General features: G+C 43.2%; 1 protein-coding gene across 1 annotated transcript in view; it reads left to right on the top strand.

Annotated features, from left to right (window-relative positions):
• The window catches only part of T265_02573 (hypothetical protein), a gene marked incomplete at both ends in the record, with an annotated part of 81,445 nt that overhangs the window by 43,564 nt on the left and 17,457 nt on the right, over positions 1–20,424 (top strand). The window contains 9 exons of the mRNA XM_009166852.1: positions 2,087–2,350; positions 4,313–4,773; positions 5,414–5,568; positions 11,749–11,931; positions 12,007–12,198; positions 12,248–12,460; positions 15,371–15,416; positions 17,650–17,831; positions 19,230–19,498. Of these exons, the coding sequence (XP_009165116.1) occupies positions 2,087–2,350; positions 4,313–4,773; positions 5,414–5,568; positions 11,749–11,931; positions 12,007–12,198; positions 12,248–12,460; positions 15,371–15,416; positions 17,650–17,831; positions 19,230–19,498 (1,965 nt within the window). The remainder of the gene's footprint in view (positions 1–2,086; positions 2,351–4,312; positions 4,774–5,413; positions 5,569–11,748; positions 11,932–12,006; positions 12,199–12,247; positions 12,461–15,370; positions 15,417–17,649; positions 17,832–19,229; positions 19,499–20,424) is intronic.

Here is a 20,424-nt window from a genome sequence, read left to right as displayed (position 1 = left end):
ATGCTCACTCACTGACCACGCCGAAGCACAATGACTGGAATTTTCGGCTGAGTTCCCTTTTTCTACGGTTCATCTATGGCCTCGGAAGGCCTAGCTGCATTAAATTCTGGGGTCGTGCTAACTCCCATAGGTGGGATAGTGCACGGCGGAACTACCAGTTTGGCTCATGTGGAAGACTTGCGTTTTCCCGATCAGTGCGAGGAATGCACATCTATCCACCATCGTTTTTCCAAATGGAATTCCAAGGTGGTGCAACTAACTAAGTCCGGCCCTCGCGTGACGAAACTCAGAGCCTGAATTAACAAGCGAGTTCGCTTTATCGGAAGCGAACTGGTTAGACGCCGCAGGACTGATTGGAAATATCGGCCTACCTTGGCACAGTGCATCGGAGCTCGCACCGTAACTTGATTACTGAACTACTCAGTGATGATAATTCCATCGTTCATCTAAACTGCGAAAACCGTGCGGGGAATTCCAATGAAGAAGTCGCCATTCTCACTGGAACTTAACTCCTTGTCAGGTAGAAGCATGACACAGATTGCGGTTCTACTGATGCAGCACAGTAACTGCGCGCACTGATGTCTGGAATACAGTTACCGGTCACTCCAGTGCTCGCACTCAGAGAACTCTGATACACATATGATACTGTCGGATTTTTTTCCGCAAAAAAGAGTGACACATAGCTCTTGTTTTCCCTTAATTGTAGGCTGATACTTTTGCAAAAAACATTAAGAGTACTTTCTTCTTTCTAACTTTCGACCAGAATGTTGCTCATTACATTACAATGTATCTCACTGCTCTGAGAATTTCCATAATTCTATTCGAATAAAAGGAGAGAAACTGCTTATGGATATCCCTCAACGGACCTGCCTCATATCGTTTTAACTATAGAAGTCGAGAACCACAGGTTACAGTAAAGAGATCGACACAAAAATCGCCTGACGTACTTACGTATTTATGCACAAAAAAGATCAGTTTGCTCTTGTCAAGTGACGGCTGACGTACTATTCAACCAAACGTTCATCATGCCTTGATCTGGAGACCATATTAACCGGTCTGCTCAAGTTCGGGGCTTGTAACAATCTTCAAGCTGCGTGCACGTGCAGCTGTGAAGGGACTGTGTGTGACCCAGTAGATCACACCAAAGGCTTCCCTTAAATCTATCTTGTGGCCTCATTAAGCAACTGTGGCGCTCCCACCAGGCACTGGAAAGTGGGGTGAACGGAATGAACAGTGCACCCTTATACGGCTGGAAAGCTGTGATGTCGTACGACCTGTCATTACAGTGCTTTTTACTCTGAAAATCAGTGTCAGTGTGTTGCAGACATTTTACCAGATGCTGATAATACGCATGTTACACAAAAAACCGTTTCAGCTAACTTACATGATAGTCAGGTAACATTCTGGGAGTACTCGAGGGCCAGAATCAGCCGTATTGACGAGAAGACTAGGTTAGCACGTGAGTCGACTTCTCGGAACTAGCTTTTGTCGTGGCATTTATCCCTCTTTGTTTCGAAAAATAGGCTTCTTCAAACATGAAACTTCGGGTGACTAGTCCAACCTGAGAAAAATTCTTCATCATTATCATCACCGTCATGATCATCGCCATCATCATCAGTAGCAGCATCAGGATCATTGTCATCATCCTCATCGCACGTTGACTAGCTGAGGATCGAAACAATGTCTTGGAATATTTAGGAATGATCTTTGTCTGCAGGGATCTCTCTAAAACCTTAGTGACAAACCGTCAACCGATTTTTTGAAAGTCAACTTACGTGGCCATGTCTCGTAATCGGTGCGTGGCTGTCACAAGCTGTGAATAGAATGAGAAGGCTGGGATGTTGTCAAGCATAGGGACAATCGGACAGTGGATTTCAACTATTGACCTTTAGGTTTTATATAGCACTTTATGAAATGCACTTACGTAGAAGATTTTATAGGTGTTTTGCAGCAATTCTGGATTTCATATTGATTTTCCATCACCCTACTAAGAAAGCACCAATTTAACGGTAGCGACTGTAAAATTGTTGTCTGGATATGTACAATTTGGACGGATTGCTGATGGAACTTTTCTTTTCGTATTCAGGTGAGTATCCAAAGCCAAAACGAAAAGGGTGAGAGTACAGCACCTCCCACGTTTGCAGTTGGCCATTCCGGAGAGGCTGTGCCCACCATAGTACCACCAAGCCCGACGTTGGTCAACGCAACTTCAAAAGGAGCTGTTCTCAGATGGCAAGCCATAACAGAAGCGCAACTTCCTCAGGTGAATGGATACTTTCGTGGCTACCGAATTGAATGGTGTGATGCATTTCTGGACGCAATTCAGTGTGACAAACAAACGCGATTTCAGGTGAGAACACAGATCAGTCGAAAAGCCTTTCTCATGCACTAGAAAATACGTATGTCCCTAGTAATCTCACGCAATGTTTTCCCTTTAATTGAGTCCTCGCAAAATCGTTCGCTTGTATGCAGAACTATCTGTGATGAGTACCTAGTCTTGGCACCGAAGGTGTCCAGATTGTTAACAAATCTATCCATGTTTGCTTAATTCATTGTGGGATTCTTTCTCAACTTTACACACTGTTTTTAATTTGGCATGGAATCGAAAAGGGCATGCTTAAACTTAGGAGTGCGAAGTCTAACGACACGTGGCATGGATCGGATGACACACCTGGTGGCGGTCTACACAAATCTGCCTCATCCAAATAAGTTGAATGCAGACATCTATGGGATTCGAACACACCCGATTTCGAAGGGCTCAACTTAATTCACGGAACTCGAAGGACATCTTCTTTTTAGAAATAGTGATCCCATACTTGAAATTTCAGAATAGAGTCGCCTCGTGCAACACATTCTCTCTAAGAGAGGTTTGATCATCGTGATCACGGTTGTGTGTTACATTATTTGGCAATATTTACACTCGGTCGGTCCTTGTCAAGGCAAAATGCGGTTGGCATTGATTGCGTCTCCTGAGGTAATGTGCCAGTTCAGTCGGTCCACATGATCATTGTGTTGGTTTCTTGAGAACAGTATATCATCTGCAGGCTCGACCGGTGGATTTGTGTGGAAAAAACGGCTTGCGGGACTCAAAGATCTCCCACTTTCTCTATAGTTACATGTAGTAAATGGCATTTAAAGTGTTTTGTTATCTGATATTCCACCTTTGCTTCGCTGGTTTTTCCTCAGTATCAGTTGATTAACACAACTTGCATGGACTAGCAGTGCTCACCAAAAAAGAATCTGTTACTACCACCCTACGTATGTCTAGTCAAATTTTACTGTGATTCTCCTGAGATCATCTAGGGATAAGAACTGTCAATAAAGTTCCAGCTCAGCTCTGAGTGAAGCTGACAATCTGAGTGGTGAGTTTGCACACCCGCTGAAAAAAATTGTGCACAGTTGTCTCTCAATTCAAAGGACTCTGCAACGGGCTCCAGAGTTGTTGTCTTGTCCATCCAGTTCCACACAAGATCTGTTTGGCGTCCGTGAATGTTTTGCTAGGGGTTTCACCTCATGCTAAAGCTTCCAGTTATCTGGAGTGTTCCTTCTTATTCCTATATCGTCCATTGTTTCCCGTGTTTTACCAGTCATGTAGCAGTTTTTCATCCGGTAGGTATTCCCATGTCGGCCTACATAGTGCATAGTACCACTTCAAAGTAGATAGTCGTTAAGTCGGGGTCACCTGCATTCACCAACTCTTGACCGCGTAGTTAAACACCGCTTTCTGACGTTGATAAGTTCCAGATCAGGTGCTCATGCACAAATAATTGAAATAAAATGGATCTCGGGTAGGACAGTTATCGACTTAGTGTGTCAAGCTTCCTTCCACTCCCCTTATCCCTTATTTAGACGTTGTTCTTGGGTTTCTCGCGGGCTGAGCTGTACGGAAGTTTACTGTCTAGGCTTGGTATTATTCTGGCTTCTTAAGCCTACATTCAATGCCTCCAAAATGCACCTGTGTTTTTCACACCCCAGTAGGCTGAAATAACCTTAGACATGCCATGACTGAGGCAACAGACGAGTTTCGTCTTGATCTTAGCTCCTTCGGGTGGGAAATAGGGCAAGGAAAACACATACTTTATCTTGTAGGTGTACGTTCTGATGTGCAATCATGGCCACAGTTGATTTGGAAACTATGGATTAGTTGTTGATTGTCGTTTGGGAGGAAGTGATGCTACGATCCACAATACTATTGCAGAAAAGTCGCATCCAGGATATGAATTTTCATTCTTGTAATGTACGTCTAGTCATCTGTATGACAAACTTGGTTCCTCATCGTCCCTGTATTTTCTATCTTTACACGCGTTTTCAGGATGTCATTTTGAAGATACCCGACACGCCTGTATTTTATAGCCGCCGTCGACGGTCTATTGTGGACTTTGAAGACACACGACCATTGGACCTATTGTCATCCGATGGAGAGAGTCATCTTACCGAGTCGGTACTGGAGCGATACCTTCCCGAGCTACACCGCAAAGGTGATTCCGATGTATATACACCCGTGCACACTCAGGTTTGTCGATCTACTCCCATTCGAAACATTTCCTGCCCCGGAACTGGGCGGTTTCCTCGAGCGGTACAATCCCCTTCGATAATGGGAGAGGCCTACGCATACACACTCGGAAGGGTGACCCGGCAAGTCCGTGATTTTCCTGACCTTCCAACATTTGTCTGGGGACAAGTTGTGGAACATTCACTAACCGGAGTTCCTGGGAATTCCTCCGTTCGTGTTTGGTTACGCGTCTTAAATACGCGCTTTGCGGGTCCAATGAGGTAGGTTCCAATGTCAGCAGAAAAAGAGTTTAGGAAAACCGTTTTCAATGACATTTTGCTTATCACTGCACATCCTTGCTATCATCAAAACCACCTGGAAGCAAACATACTGTTGCTTACTTTGAGTTGTTATTTAATTTGATCCTGAGTAAAACAAAGCCCCCAAAATTTTTATTTCCCAACCACCATAGGGTCACAAACCAATCTGAAACACCACCACGACCACTCATTGGATACATATCCACGAAAAAATGTTGGGTTTCTCAGAACCGTCAAGACTTTCGCAATTCGGCAAACCGTATGTTGATATCTTGTGGTTCTTGGACAAAGCATGTCCGTGAAAGTGTAAACTCTATCTTGTCGGCTGGACCTTGTTCCAATATTTATCGGCAGTTTCTCGTTTTGAACTTTGAGGTGCGCATATTGTTCCAACCGTTCTGTCGTTCCTCACCAAAACTTAGCACTTTGATGCTTTTTTCAACAAACAAACAATGCGAGCTACGTCCAGCTACAGAAATTTGCAAGACCATTCATTTCCTCAAGCTCTTCCTTAGATGGTGGTTTCAAATATGAGAATTTCATACATCAAAGTAAATGTGAATCGTTAATCATTTAGGGTCACGGTTTTACATTTTTTCAGTCCCGTGATAAGTCTGAATACATTGGAGGATACCCCAGGCCCTGTGGCCAACCTTCAAGTTGTAACTATTGGGGTGACATACGCCGATATCGTTTGGACTCCGCCAGCTGAACCAAACGGAATCGTGCTTGGCTATGAATTCGAAGCTAAAGAATGTAAGTCCCATTTCGTTCAGTAAAAAATTTTCCAGGTAACTTTCATGAAGGTTCAGACCAACCACGATGGTTTTCACTAAAAAGGAGCTACTTTACAAAAACGCAACTCCAAACTGCCGTAGCTCTTATTAACCAAACATGCTTCGACTTCAGCTTGAAACAGAGATTACTTCACTCGGATCTCATCGGATCTGGCCAGATGTGATAGACTTTGAAGAGCAACTCCCCGACTCTCATCAATAAAAATCCACAAAGTTTTAGAGATGTGAATTTTACTGTAACAAAGATTATTATAAAACCCTGTTAAGTCAGCTTTCACATGGTCTGGTGAGTCTCTAAATGTCAACGTGGACTCCTGGTTTTCTAGGTAATCACGCCTAACAGCATGACTTTCACCTTCATGGCAAATAAGTATTATACTTATTTTCCTGGGGACTACTTGAAGAGACCGAAAAAGTGATCACCTCTAGACGGACCCATAAAGCAAATGTGAGGTTCAGCAACAAGTTAAAGCCTCTAAATTTGGACAAGTGTACTATGAACAAAATCAGCTTATCAGCGGAGCCTACACCACTAGTTGAAGGACTGTTTCTGGGGTGCGGCATATACTCACACGGAAATAATAACGGAATATCGAGACTTCACAGTAGAGCAAACCCTTGTGTAATATCTGTGCCTCCTCGAGAAATCAGTTTCAAGATATGCTGCTCTTACGATAGCCGGTCCGGTGAACATGACTCCAACGCATAGGTCCTCCCATTAGTGAAGACCAGTACTAACCAACAACTGTATTTTGGCTAGTTCAATATTTGGACCAATCGGAGCTTCACATAGCTGCGAAAACTGAATAAGTAAATATTTCCGTATAGATAAAGCGTAGGATGAGTCAGCAATGAACGCATAGTGTGCGAAAGATGGTTGACTTTTAGTAATTTACAATTCCTTTTCCCACTAATACAGGATTTGAGTGGAATTTTTATATCCTAAGTAAGCGCGGCTTTTAGTGAATTCTTGATTCATCTTAATTAGCTCAGCACGTGATGCGAAGGATCGATCTTGTCACTGTCAGAGAGCGCGGTAGCCATAAATCCACTTAACGAAAATTAGGATAATTTCATTTCAACATGATCAATAGTTTCGGTGATAAAAGCATAAAATGAAATTCTTTGGATTCGGCCGCGGTTCCTGAGATCGATGTGAGATAGCTTTACGACGATTTTACGCTCCAATCTCAGCCAATTGCCACTTTCTGATGCACTCTACGGTAAGACCAGTCAAAACGCAATCGCTTCAATGCACCAGTTTTATTTGGCTTTTTTCAGTGGATTGGAAAATGAGCTTAATGAAAAAGTGGTCTGTGTATGGTGGTGGTCTTATGAGGGAGGGTTGGAAAACGATTTGTGTCATTGGGTCGTTGTACTATCGTCGAAATTTTGACATGTGTCTTACTGTTCGCTTTCTCAGAGACACCACCTTTCAACTTAGGCTACCTGAAGACTTGTATTTGTTAGTAACATTAAGATGTCACACTGTGAGCCCATTTTCTTCTTGCCTTGGCTTCTGCGCACCTGGTATATGTGGACGACAGAGAATGACTGCTGAACCAGTTCATTGACTGTTACTTAGTTTGACTATTATGGTAATCCATCATACATAACCTATGAAAAGAGAATAAAGCTCTTACCAACACCCGTATCAACTACTTTTAAAATATTGACTTTCGAATTATTATATTACCCAGTTTTGTTATGATGTAACGTTTCTTTCTTCTGAATCCCACTAAACTCACTGAACTATGAGCCGCACCAGTACTCAACTGTTCTTCATCTCTAGGGTGGAAAGTGCAATGCGACATGGCTCCATCAAGAACACCCTAGTTTTTTGTTAGAGGGTTTCACTACAACCTTGATATTGCTGATCACAACTATATGGTCTGTGACACGCCAGGAATACAAAACTGACTTCGCCGTTCATCAAACCAGACAATCGATGTCCAAGTTGTCTTACGAAAAACAGTGAACAGGTGAACGAGTCACATCATGGGAAGTGACAATGGTGAGGTTACTTGCACCGCACACTAACTGGTTGTTTCTTGCAACCTGGACCCCTCGCAACCTAGGTGCTGTCCCTTAAGTGAATTCAGAAGTTATCCCGGAATATTGCAAGTATACAGACAGTGTCTGATGCGCGGAACCGATCCATCCACCGCTCTATTGTATGATGCTCCACACACATGATTCGGAGCTTGTACTATGTCCAAACCAATTTCGGACAGTCACCGTGAAACCGTGCCTTGAGAGTAATTCTGTAGATTGGGTACTTTAGTCGGATAGACTAAAACTTATCTGTTTATGTTGAGACTGTTTGAATAAATATCAGCAAAGTGTGGAGTTGTTTGTCGACCCAAGCGAGCCGTAAAAATGAACAATAGCTGATACCGCTGAAATCACATTTTCGGCTAATAACTGCCGTTCAAAATGTTTCCAAGCCCAATGGAGTGTAGTTCAACATAATTGTTCACAAAAAACCGAACGTATTCGTCCCTTATTGTATTCGTTGCACAATAGCTGTAAGAGATTCTAGCCTGAACAACACGATTCGGGATTACTTGTCTTTCGAGCTTGGTAAGACTTTCTGTCAGCCGACTCTCTCTCTCTCTCTCTCTCTCTCTCTCTCTCTCTCTCTCTCTCTCTCTCTCTCTCTCTCTCTCTCTCTCTCTCTCTCTCTCTCTCTCTCGACTCTCTCCTCTCTCTCTCACCGGGTTGAAAAACAGCTCGAATGAAACATTTGAATTCCAAATTATCCTAATCAGTAACTCGGCACTTTTCTTCATTTTGAAATCTAAATAAGGATTATTCTTTGTTAATGTGTCCAGAAATAAGCTCGATAATGTTGAGTTACGTGCTAAATCCCGAAACTCCAATCTTCCAAACAGAAGTCTACCAACAAATGAGGTAATATGAATACAATAATACAATAGAAAATAATACAATACAATAATACGAAATACAAATAATACAATACAAAATAAAACTCAGATCTTGAGTTTACGCAGGTTTCTATGCACCAATTCAGGTGATAGCGGCCCCAAACGGGCTTCAGTGCAAATGAATTAAGTAGGAAACGATAAGTCTATCCAAAACTCACATAAGGTCGACGCAAACTGGCCACGTGGTCGTATCGAACTAGTCACGTAATGAGTGGTTCACGTTCATGTTGAGAAATGGTCAGTCTAAATTTTCACACAGAGAGTAGGCTCTTCCAAATGCGGCCAACTATGACACTTTTTTCCATAAAGAAAACTACTCACAAGATTGGTGAAAACCCTTCGACACGACAGCCCTCTTCTTGAGGCTCATCGGGAGGGTGCAGTTTCTGAGTTTCCACCAACTTTATGTTCCACTTGAGTCCACCGTGAGAACCAAACTGATAAGCAAATGCGTATATGTCACGTTTCTTAACTGCGGTACTAGCTAAACCGCAATAGAAAAACTACCCTAGGGTGAATGGTTTCCTAAATTCTACGTTACTTCGGGTAATGTTTTTGCTGGTTTCATTCCGTTATTCGGCAAGCTTCCGTCATCGATGAATTTGTTGGTCAGCCAAGTCTCAAGACTTTCTTCATAGTTGGTCATTATTTCCATCCTCACGTGGGACCTAATTTTGTCGATTATTCCGTTCGCACACCTGTAGAATTCCGCGAAACGCCCACATTCCTTTCCAGTTGTATCTGATACTTTGAGCTTAGCAGAAATGGTCGGTTTTGTTTGTCAGTTTATTAATGTAGTGTTGTACACTAAGCGACTGGTTATACAAAAGGAGTGTGTGCCCCAAAGTGAAAGAATTTGGAATCCGAATTTCGCAAACTTGGAAAACATTGGCGATTTGGCCGCCTTCAAGAAAATATCTGTGTGATACCGTTGCTAAACTGTTTACTGAACCCAATTTGGCCAGGACTATTTCTCAGTTTCCCGGTATAACCTCTGGTACAACAAATAAAATGCTTGTTCAGCTGTAACACCCTTTTGGTGCCCAGCTGCTATGTCACCCAGAGAGGCGTAAGGGCTTAGATACTACCAGATTGTCCTGGTGTAGACAAAGGCAGTCAAGATGCTGAGATCAGGTTCGAACCGTGGGCCTTTCAGTCAGCAAGTCCACGCCTTAACCACTGAGCTATCTTGAGCTTTTAGTATATCTGTGGTCACTGCGGTTCTTTATTTATCCAAGGGTTCCTCTGTATGATAAATCTGTAAGTATTGCCATCCGTAGTTATAATCCAGAAGTTATTCCACTTCTTCAGGAGATTCACTGAAAGGTTTTCGTTGATATACACCAGATTTTCTTCTGAGTGAAAGACACGGTGATGAAACTCAGTATACCAGATCAGTGGAGCAATTGTCGAACAAGAAAGATATGAGTTATGCATTCAGTCGCCTCGAGATGGCGTGATCGGAGGCAGAAACCTTTTAATAAGTGTATTCTACTCCTCGTGAAAAAGAGGAGACCGGCCTTACACCCGACAATGTACTTTATAATCTCATCTTGTCATCATTTAAGAAATGGAAAAAACTTTATCAGCTGAGACGGAATAAGTTGATTTTTGGAAGATGTGTGGTCTAGCACCGTCTCTAAGGTGTTCAGCTGCATCCTTTGTGCACTGATCCCAGACGGTCGCTCCAGTGGGACTTCAAAGTAAATTCCCGAATAATGAAACTGAAGCCTATTGCATTGTCATGTGTGGCATCTGTGATGTCCCGTAGTGCCTAATTCTAATGCATCCTAATAAAGCATTTTGCTCTCTTGTTCAGGGCATTTCTGAATTCACTGTCCTTTGTCGCTGGTATAGAATAACAAGTCTTTTGGCTGCCTGTCTAAGTGCAACCAACCAATAACATCGTACTATGTGTAGGCAGATCAGTTTGTCTCCAACGCGACCTTGAGTGTAAATGTGTATTTACCTGTGTTAGTGTGCGGACCCTTCATTGAATGGAGGAGAGTTGAAAACGGCTTTCTGATAGAGTTTGGCCCTGTTGTGGTCGAGAAACTATTGTAAAGCTGGTGAATTGCACTTACTTGCAAATTAAGTTTGCCTTAAACGGTGATCCAACTGAATCTCTCATTTACGCTATCCCGCAACTATTGGTCTGTGAATTCAAGGCAGAAGTGTAAAGTCGTTTCATCCTGACACGTAGTCGTCAGAACTACCTTCGCTCGAGTTCGAAAAGCGCAGCATCAGGTTCTTTGTTATCGTAAAGCTTCTGACTGCGGCTGCAGCACTCTGACTAACTCATCGCCGATTGTTTCACTCCGATGTGTCGGACACCTGCAAATTCGATTTATTCGCTTTATCCTCATGCCATTAGATTTGATTGTGGAAGTCAGGTCGTGTTGTTTAGTTTTTGCCCAAGTGTTAATCGTCACTTTCAGGTATTTAGCTAGTTGACAAGGCAAAATTTTTTATGCTCTTATGTCGCGGAAACAATTTTCAACCGCAAAGATGGAGGCACATGCAAATTACTTCTGTGAGCACTCTAAGCCAGATATTCTTATTGTGTGGACTATATGGCCTCGCTGTTAATTTTGTACCAGAACGCTAGAATATCGGGCGTGATGATTCTAGTCCCAATTAGATGGATTTTTGTACATTTTTATGATGTTTCAATCCTGCCTGCTTTGAAAGGATCACTACATATCTCGCTGACCTTAAATGGTAAACACAGGAGAATGGTATTACTGTTACCGCTAGTTGTGTTGATGATAGCTGATAGTAAATTACCCTTCTGCCTAGTTCACCAGTTTATGGCAAACCCGAGCAATGAGAATTTACCGTTTTGGATCTTGCACAGAAAATTATCCTGTCAAACGAGTGCTGGCTAGCGCCGCAAATGTGCTCGGAAGCTATATGATCCTTCATTTGTCCGTTTGGAATTGTTACCATCAATAAAGATCAAACTGCTCGCTGATTTGTGTGAGATCTTTCTAGGTTTCTTGAGCAAAATTTCAATGCATCCATGTGCTGAGATAGGCCCATAAATACCTATCTAGCCTTCACTGAACAAAATCCCGTTCATTAACCACTTTCTCCTTTAGGGCACCTTAGGATCTCATGAACGTTATTCGCTTTCCTCATGAACTGTTCCATTCTTGCCACATTCAGTCTTTTCTATTCCTTGTTGACAGTACACGGATTAGAAATGGGCTTCGGTTTTCGTTTTCCACCACTGCAAGATGGGAATGCAACGCAATGTCGCCTACCGGGTCTGCGACCCAACACCAGCTATCGTATTACAGTGTGGCCATTCACTTCCGCTGGAACTGGCGTGGATACTTTCATCGATTTTTCCACTGCACCCAGTGACGTCGGTAGGTGCCATTATTTTTTACCTGAGACTACTCACCCCTGCCAAAAACATTATTCATACATCTATCTTTCTACAGCACCCAGTCCACCGAACTTCGTCGTAACCCATATCGGAATGACCAACTTTACAGTGATGTATGAACCGAGTCACATTGGGATTCCAGGCACTGTGTTCTTCGTCCAATACCGAGAACCCGGTGTCATCCATTGGCTGGAATCCACAAGGACCTTTGTTCAGCGTGTCATTAACGTGGAAGAGTTGATGCCTGGTAAGCATCGGTTTTCGAGCGGTGGGCAGTAACTTGCTCCACATTGTAGATACATTTTACGAAGTTCGTGTCGTTGCGACAAACGGAGAAGGGCTTTCCACAGCTACAGCGGACAGGCTGATTCACACAATGGGCGGTCCAGGACCAGGAAGTCTGGCCGGGGCTAGCGGAACCTGGTTTATTATTGTCTGTGTACTCCTGTCTGTATTCATTGCCATCTTCATCCTACTCTTCCTCCTCCGCCGACACAGACTGAAGATTTGTAAGTGAACCATTGATAAACGCGTGCGATGTTGTGCAATTTTACAAATGAAGACTAAGCTGGCTGTCCTCACCTTGCCAGCGATTGATCCGCTTATAGTCAAGTCTGTCACGAGTTGCAACTTACAAAATTAAGATCTTAGAAATTCACAAATTTGGTTCGGCCATGCGAACCGCAGCAAATGAATTGTTTAATCTGTGTCACCCATCGTTTCCTCAAACAAATATCATTGGCTATTTGAAGTAAACCAACAGACAAAATATAAGCGACTTCCCCTTATCCACTCTCATCAGCGTGAAGCCGTGCCGAAATCTGGAACTGTAATTTACCTAACAAATGGGATTTTTTTCGCAGAATTATTCTTGAGCTTTATACAGCTCTCAGAGAACCCCGAGTAAGCGATTGAAATTTCTGGGGCAACCTGCATCTCCAAGTGATAAAAAACAATAACCATACTCTGGGAAGTCTCTATTTATCGCGCTCATTCGTTCAGAGTGCTCACTCCTAAGTGCAAACTAGTTTGCTTTGGGCTTCAAGTTATTGCAGACGATTTTTGCAGTTTTGTGCTTTCAGTAAGTCCAAGCAAACCAGCGCTTTGTCCCTGAATTTGGAGAATTTATATCAGCGAGTGGTTTAGTCAAAATGTGGCGCAGGAGAAGGTTACTCACCAAATGACTACTCACAAGTTGCATTCTGATGGAAAATCTGGAGGCTAACTGATGAATACTACTACAATTAAATGGCTTGGGCCGGTAAGAGCTGGAATCCGTAAAGCCGTAATCCAACCAAAGATGCACGGTAAAGTTTATCTCAAGACTCGATATCTTTGCTAGTAGTTAGAGCAAATATTTAGGCGGAATTCGCGCTGCAAATTCGATTGAATAAAAAGCCAGCGTATCCGCAGATGATCCCATTACTTACATGTAAGCAGGTGGTGAACCTCGGCAATCATCGGAAACATCTCTGCTGTGGCTAACTGACGAGTGGGTATAACCAGCATTCTCGTGTTATTTCCTGGTAACCTTGTGAAGGAAACGCCATCAACCTCTGGCTTTTGAGAATGAGACAAAAGTTGATTCATTTCGGGAAAGCGATCAGCGATAAAAACACTTGGTTCAGAATGCACCACAAATTCTTATCAGAATGGCATCCGCCTCTGACGAAAGTCAGTCGTCCATCGTGGAACATGACACCAGGATACATCCTGATTCAAATTTGTTTTTGCCAGGTGATGGCCTACAAAGACTAAACGGAGTGAGTCAGTGTTGGATCGATAGAGTTGAGTGCTCAGCTGAAATGCAAAATATTGTTCCCCTATACGGCCGTTCTTAAAGTATGCTATGTATCCACATCTAATCTTGTTCCTTTTTGTCTGGTTGGTTCGGGGGACTTGGTCTGACTGATATTCCATTCGGATGGTCTTGTAACCACACACGGTCCATTTCCAATTTTCTCTAGTTTTTTTAACATTGTAAAGCCGTCGACCATTCAGCATGCAAGCCATTTACTCCCTAGTCTAAAGCGCAACTTCCTTGCCACAGGACCAAACTGACCTTGCTAGCCTGAGCAGTGATACCGTCTAGTTTGTCTCGGCCGAAAATCATCGTAAGCGACCCAATGTTTGCCCATCGACTTTAACCACCTCAAATAGTGTTATCGGAGCACAGGATAGCCAGACTATGAGACAGCGGTCTTTTCAGCAACAGAAGCTTAGGACAATGAATACAGCTGGAAGGATGAGTTAGGATACGTCCAATGATGCAAGACAGACTACCAGCAGGCTTTTCACTGGGCACCGAGTTAAGAGGTTTCAGATTATAGGAAAAACCTTGCTGGTGCCAGTTTCACTATGCCTGTGTCTCCTGAAAACACTGGATCGAAGAGAACCCCTTCTGGACTCTCCCACTCCTGATCAGATAACAGATTGTGAAAAGTCGTTCATGCAATATCTTTGGTGATCCAGATGGCATTCTACTTAAACTTTTTACTGCCCTCCAATCAAGAAAGTAATTGTAAGGCTAACCAGACTATCATTTTTCCCTTTTCGCCAGGCAACTCTTATAACTTCTTGTGATCAGTGATAGCAGAGACCTAACGACCGGTCATGATTAACAGGAGGCTCGGTGGATGTTTTCCGTGATTTGCGGTTTGGTCGCATTCGCTGTGTGATGCATTTTGTTGCTGGGCTTGACCATGGGCAGCGGAGTAGATGGAAGGATGTTGCACGCATTGCCCCTCAAATTTCAGGAGATTTTCTTCTGAAGCTAGCGCATTATCTGACTGATCGTCATGTGTCAACTTCGTCTGAGCAGCAGAATACTAATGAGTATCGGTCAGCTAGGTGATCCGTTTTAGGAATGGTTTCCAGGAGAACAGTCTGGATATACACCTTTGTTTCATCATCATCATCGACGGAGAATAGAAAAGATTTACGAAAAGTTGAAGTGATAAGTGTGAGTACACAAAGCCTGAACACACCTTGAGTGAACTGGCTTGATTGTACCCCCTGGTGTGTTGCGATATCCTAAAGAAACGAAGAAACGTAGAGCTCCGTGTTATCGAAGCTCACACTGAGGGCTTGCGCAAATGTACACACGCTTGGTGCTGGATGATAGGTAGAAATCGCAGACTTCCACACGGGTGGCAATTTTCTGAGCTCATATTGTAAGTTTCATTGTGTGTGGCTGAATTAACCAGACAAAACGAATCACTTTAGGTGTTAATTAACCGTAGCTGTTTACGGAAGTGTCTTCACTAAATATTCATTGTTCAGCTATGCCAATAAAGCTTCGTCTGTGCTTCCTTGGCGTCCTCCAAATAAACAGGGAACTATTCTGTATTTCAGTCTTGCACAGTATGCATCAATATTACAACAATCAATCTTCTTCCCTATTTCTTGCACGTTTCCAGTGAAACAGAAGGCTGTTGGTCCAGAAGTCGCTCCTTTGGTTACCAGGTCAGCGGTTTTTGCATATTATGTTTCTTATCCATCCCATGCTCTTTAAGTCGTGTATGACGGTATCTCTGCCGGTGATTTATTTCAGGATTGGTAGCCTTCTAGGCCAAAGCGATAGACTCCAGTTTCAATGAGGATCTGTCCCAATGGTGAAATCAGTCCATGCTAAGAAGCCAAAAACACTGTACAGTTGTGGTCCCTAGTGAAGATCATCAGCAGTACACATCTGACGAATCGTCAGGGCACTTCGAACTCGTGATATTCTGGCTAGCAGTTAGAAACAAAACTGTTCAGTCATGAGTGGCTGATCAGCTATGTCACTTAGACGGGGTAGAGCGCCACCCATTCTCCAGTCACGGAATCCACATCACTTGGTCTAAATTTGACTAGCCTCTTGAGCGATGGTTACTCAGTTAAAAGTTTTACGCGTCTTATGAATTATTTATCTTTCTGAGTCACTTACAGTGTTATGATAGTATGAGGAGGTATGGCAACCGTTCAGTGGAGACTTTATCTCGTAAATAAAGCTGGTTATAGCGAAAATCTGGGAGACACTGTACAGTTGTTTTACCCTTATTGGATAGCTTAAGTACTCAGCGCTCACGAATCTTTAGCGAGATTCGAACTCGCCTCCTTCTTCTCTGGTTCGGACTAGCCAGTGCCTGCACAGGACGAGTGGTCTACTGATCCCCCGAATGTGCCTGAGTAAAATTGTTACTCTGTTTCGATTAACACTGATAGCAACAGCCTTGTTGAACACTGGTGTTTCATATTCATGTTGCTCCCACAAGCGTTATCACAGTGGTCTATATTCAGTTATACAAGATAACAGACAGTAAAGGCAAACCAAACATGCTCGCTAAAAGCACACTCCTGTAACCTACACCCACAGAACAAGCAGTTAGGCTCAGATCGTGACTGTTCAGAAATGATGTGGACACGACTGGTGTATTTTTCTTAGCTGTGTGCAGTGTTTACCTCCTCAACTAATCAGATGAACTGGGGCATTCGAAAACCACAACCTTTTCGCTTACATGCTGGCCGCTGACCCTGGCTGTTTTGCACAACCAGGTAACACATGTCCAACCAAGTACACAGTGACCAAAACGAAACAGCTCGTTGAAGAAAGAAAACACGTCCTATCCAACAGTTGAACTATCTGTCAGAAACCACGTACAAACTAGAAATGGACTCATTTTTCAGGTCCCCTTTTGCGCAGTTGCGAAGTGAGGTGGATCAGTCATCGCGACATGTGTGGTCCCTTTAGCTTCTTGTGCAGCATCGCCCATTCGTCTCATCTTCCCGATCTTCAACCCGACACTATCACACATGCACATACAGTTAACATCATTCAAATACTCTATCGGCTCACATGGCTAACTACATTTTTACTTCACCGTTCCAAGATGGCCCAGACATCAGCTCATAGTCACCACACCGTAAATAGGATGCCATTCGCTTGAAAAGGGCTGTCTGTCAGGGTTAGAACCTTGCGATTGAACTAACTTGTAGTTTACTCGAGCCGTTGTGTACATACCGAACACTCTACCCTAATGTCACCCATACATGTTCGATCACTGTGGGGTGGATGCAAAGATATGGGAGGAAACATATGATGGTTGACTACATATTTTATTTATGTGCCCATATTGCCCCACATATTTGACATCGATTGACCACTCCAGCCTCCAAGTGGACATTCACATTCAAAATATTCGCGACGCTGCGAAGACGATCCTACTTGAGGATGCGTGCACCCTGGGGTAACGACCATTGTTCTAAAAGCGTCTTGCAAATTCATTCGTTAAATTACGTTGGGTAACCGGAATTCAAATGGTTATATGCTACTATCAAACAGATTTGGGTGGGTGATGGCATATCTCTGCGTGCGGTTCGTGCACTCTCTATTCCGCTAAACTGATGAAATATATACGCACTCCCAACAGCTTTGGTTCATTTCTGTACTGAGGAACACCACTTGCGAGGCAGTAACCGACCTGAATTAGAGTTCTCTGTTTAACTCAACATACGTTCACCCACCTTAGTGGAGGACAGTCCCTTAGTTTGTGTCAACAGTTACCATATCTTATCCCCAGTTTGAAGATTATATTGTGAGCACTTCCAACTACCCAATACTCAGCACTTGGTTCTGTTTGTGCACATCGGCGCTAAACTTTTGGCAGCTTCCATCTTCATTATATTCTGCATCTCTGTTTTTTTTTTTACTTTACAGCCCAGAATATGCACAACCAATGAATGGAGACGAACTTGGTGGTTTGCTTTCGCCCCAACAACCAGACTATCCTGATCGCAGTCAAGGTTTTGCCTCAACAGACAGGCATCAAACAGGAGCAAACTATCCGGGAGCTGAGGCTTGGCTGCCGGATGAGGAAAGTGGCATGAGCGATCAAGATGGTGAGCTCCATTAGTGGCAATGCTCTCACGGACTGACAAGATGAGGAACAAACTTGTCGTTTTCCTCTTTGATGGGATGTAGATAGGTTGATACGGTTAGCGTTAACGCACAAACGGGTACTCAGAGAATTGCACTGACCTGTAAAGTTAACACCAAGATGGAACGGGAAAAACTTCAGACATCATCAGGTCAGTGTCTATTAGGAAATACTACATAAAACGAGTCTTTCCAGTAAGCCAAACAAGCCTCTCTCCGATAAAACCTGGCATGTAGAAGCATCGTGTTCGCTTGGTGATTGGGTATAGTCGCCGACACTGGATCTCTACATCCTGCATCGACCAAATTTTTCTCAGCGTGAGTAGCAAAAGCTTTGGAATTTGCAAGAGAGACAACTGGGGTCAAGCAGAAGGCAAGAGGAATTCACATAACCGCCCATAGCTAAGAGTTTGGGACTTGTGTGAATCTATGGTATTAGCGTAACCTGCCGTTGTATTGCTACTAGTCTGTGCATCCAACATTCTTCTCCCTTAATAACAAACTCATTTGGCTAAATGGAAAACTTTAACTAAATCTCCGCCTCATTCTTTCCTCAGTCGTGATGATAGCTCTTCATGACACAAGCAAACTCTGCAATAGTAGCTGCTCACCCACAGTTACGATTCAATGCTGCAAGTTATGATGATGGTGAGATGACGATGATGATGATGATCAGAAGTGAGCGGATGAAAATTTGGACGAGGACGAGAGAAGCAAGACGAAAGGTTTGAGGAGATCCCAATGGGACTGCGTAGTGGTGAAAAAAAGTTCGACGGATGACAAAAATTTGATTATGTGGATGCCTTGTTTTACCACACATGAAATCAGCTGGTGTGATTAGAGATACTTTTAAAATGTCAGGTGAGAAGTACGATGCATCAAACTCCACAAAGTTACTATTTCCTTCATCCGTGGGGGCTGATTAGTGGATACCAATCAATCTGTACTTCCATATTGAACTAGTGTCATAGTGAACTGGTTGTGTACGAAAGTTACCAATGCATCAGTGGTCATTGACTTAGACAGAAATTGTGTTGAGATCAGAACATTCAAGTAATGAAGATCGGTTGACTAACAGAGGAAGCGCCCACTACAGGTCAGCTTTGTTTTAGATCTTCTGGTGGAGTTTTGTACTGAGATTTTTCGCATTCCCAGTGAAGCGCGAGTCACTGAGTTTGATTCCGACTAGTAAAACACATGCATTAGCCATCAACAACCAACGGATTTAGTGAAGCACCCCAAATCACAGTTAACCTGCTAGGATAACCTCTGATTCATTTGAATAATTCTTTTATAACATCTTTCTCTCGTAATTTACTTTGGCGCGTACTATATCAGCTCCGTATGAATATTTGTTCCAGGCAGACAACAGTGGGACGATGACAGAGATATTGTTCACCGGAGGAATGTAACTTCGGGGTCACCAATTCTCTCAAACGAAGAAGAAACCGAACTAGAAGTGGAAAACTCCTACATAGCTAGTGGGAGCGAGCTGGATTCAATTGCAGCCGACCCAAGAATCCGAACAATCTCGAAACGTCAACCAACTGATGCTCGAAGACCCTCTGGAAATGGGTCACGAAGACCTCTCAGACCTAATTCTCCTCGAGATTCGTCAACATATTCTCATGTCTCCGGAGACCCAACAATAATATAACATGGTACAATTTCATCTCGCGCATTCATGCACTTGACAGTTTTTCGTCACTTGCTACAAGCATTCTAGCTTCTTCAACTGTGTATTACAAAAAACTCACAAAATCAATCATTCTTCTGTTCTTTGGTTCAGAAAAGTCACGATAGGACTTTTGTGCGATAGGTACCTTCGGGTACATCTTTTTATTCGAAATTAAGGTCGTTTGATTCTTATGGGGATGTGAGCAAATTACACGTGGACTGAATTTGAATGCCACGATTAGATGAACTAATGGTACAGCGAACAGTTCACTGAGGTAATAAGTAGAGTAGCCGATTCACCGTGACCCTGTAAATGATTACGTGCAGGTGGAAGCGGGGCAAGGATCTGGTTTGGAGAGCTTTTGAAACAAGCTCGCTGTGACTGGCGCTAGCATCATCGAGGCTTCTTATCCTCAGTGACTGAAGCTCAGTAACTGCTGACAACCCAGTGTAGCCGTTTCCGCAAAGTCGTTTCCGTTGATCAGCTCACGAATCTGGACAACCGGCTAGCAAACATTTCGGCATCATACGAGGAGATATCGTCAGTGCGCGCATCGTTGAACCATTTTCTAGCTGTTTGTATTGTACCTTTACGTCGTTTTCAAATGTCAGCTGTGTTCATTCAGTACCCAATGTCCGTAGGCTTACACAAGCTCTTGGTGAGATGTTCTGAAGCTCAAAGGTTTCTCCCTTCACGAACTTTCCGGTGTAATTTTGTCTCTTAAAACTTTAGTCATTGCTTGAAGCCGGGAAGTCCAGTCAATCTTCAGAACATTAGGCGAGCTGACAATCAAGATTGGGATGATTCATTGATCAATTCTGTGATATCAAAAAAGCATTTGCAATACCGGCGTAGTCGCTATTCAGACCTTCCTTCCT

This window comes from Opisthorchis viverrini, assembly GCF_000715545.1.
Source record: "Opisthorchis viverrini unplaced genomic scaffold opera_v5_31, whole genome shotgun sequence".
NCBI lineage: Eukaryota > Metazoa > Platyhelminthes > Trematoda > Opisthorchiida > Opisthorchiidae > Opisthorchis > Opisthorchis viverrini.
Note: the sequence above shows the minus strand (reverse complement) of the source record. Positions and strands in the feature narration are given on the sequence as shown.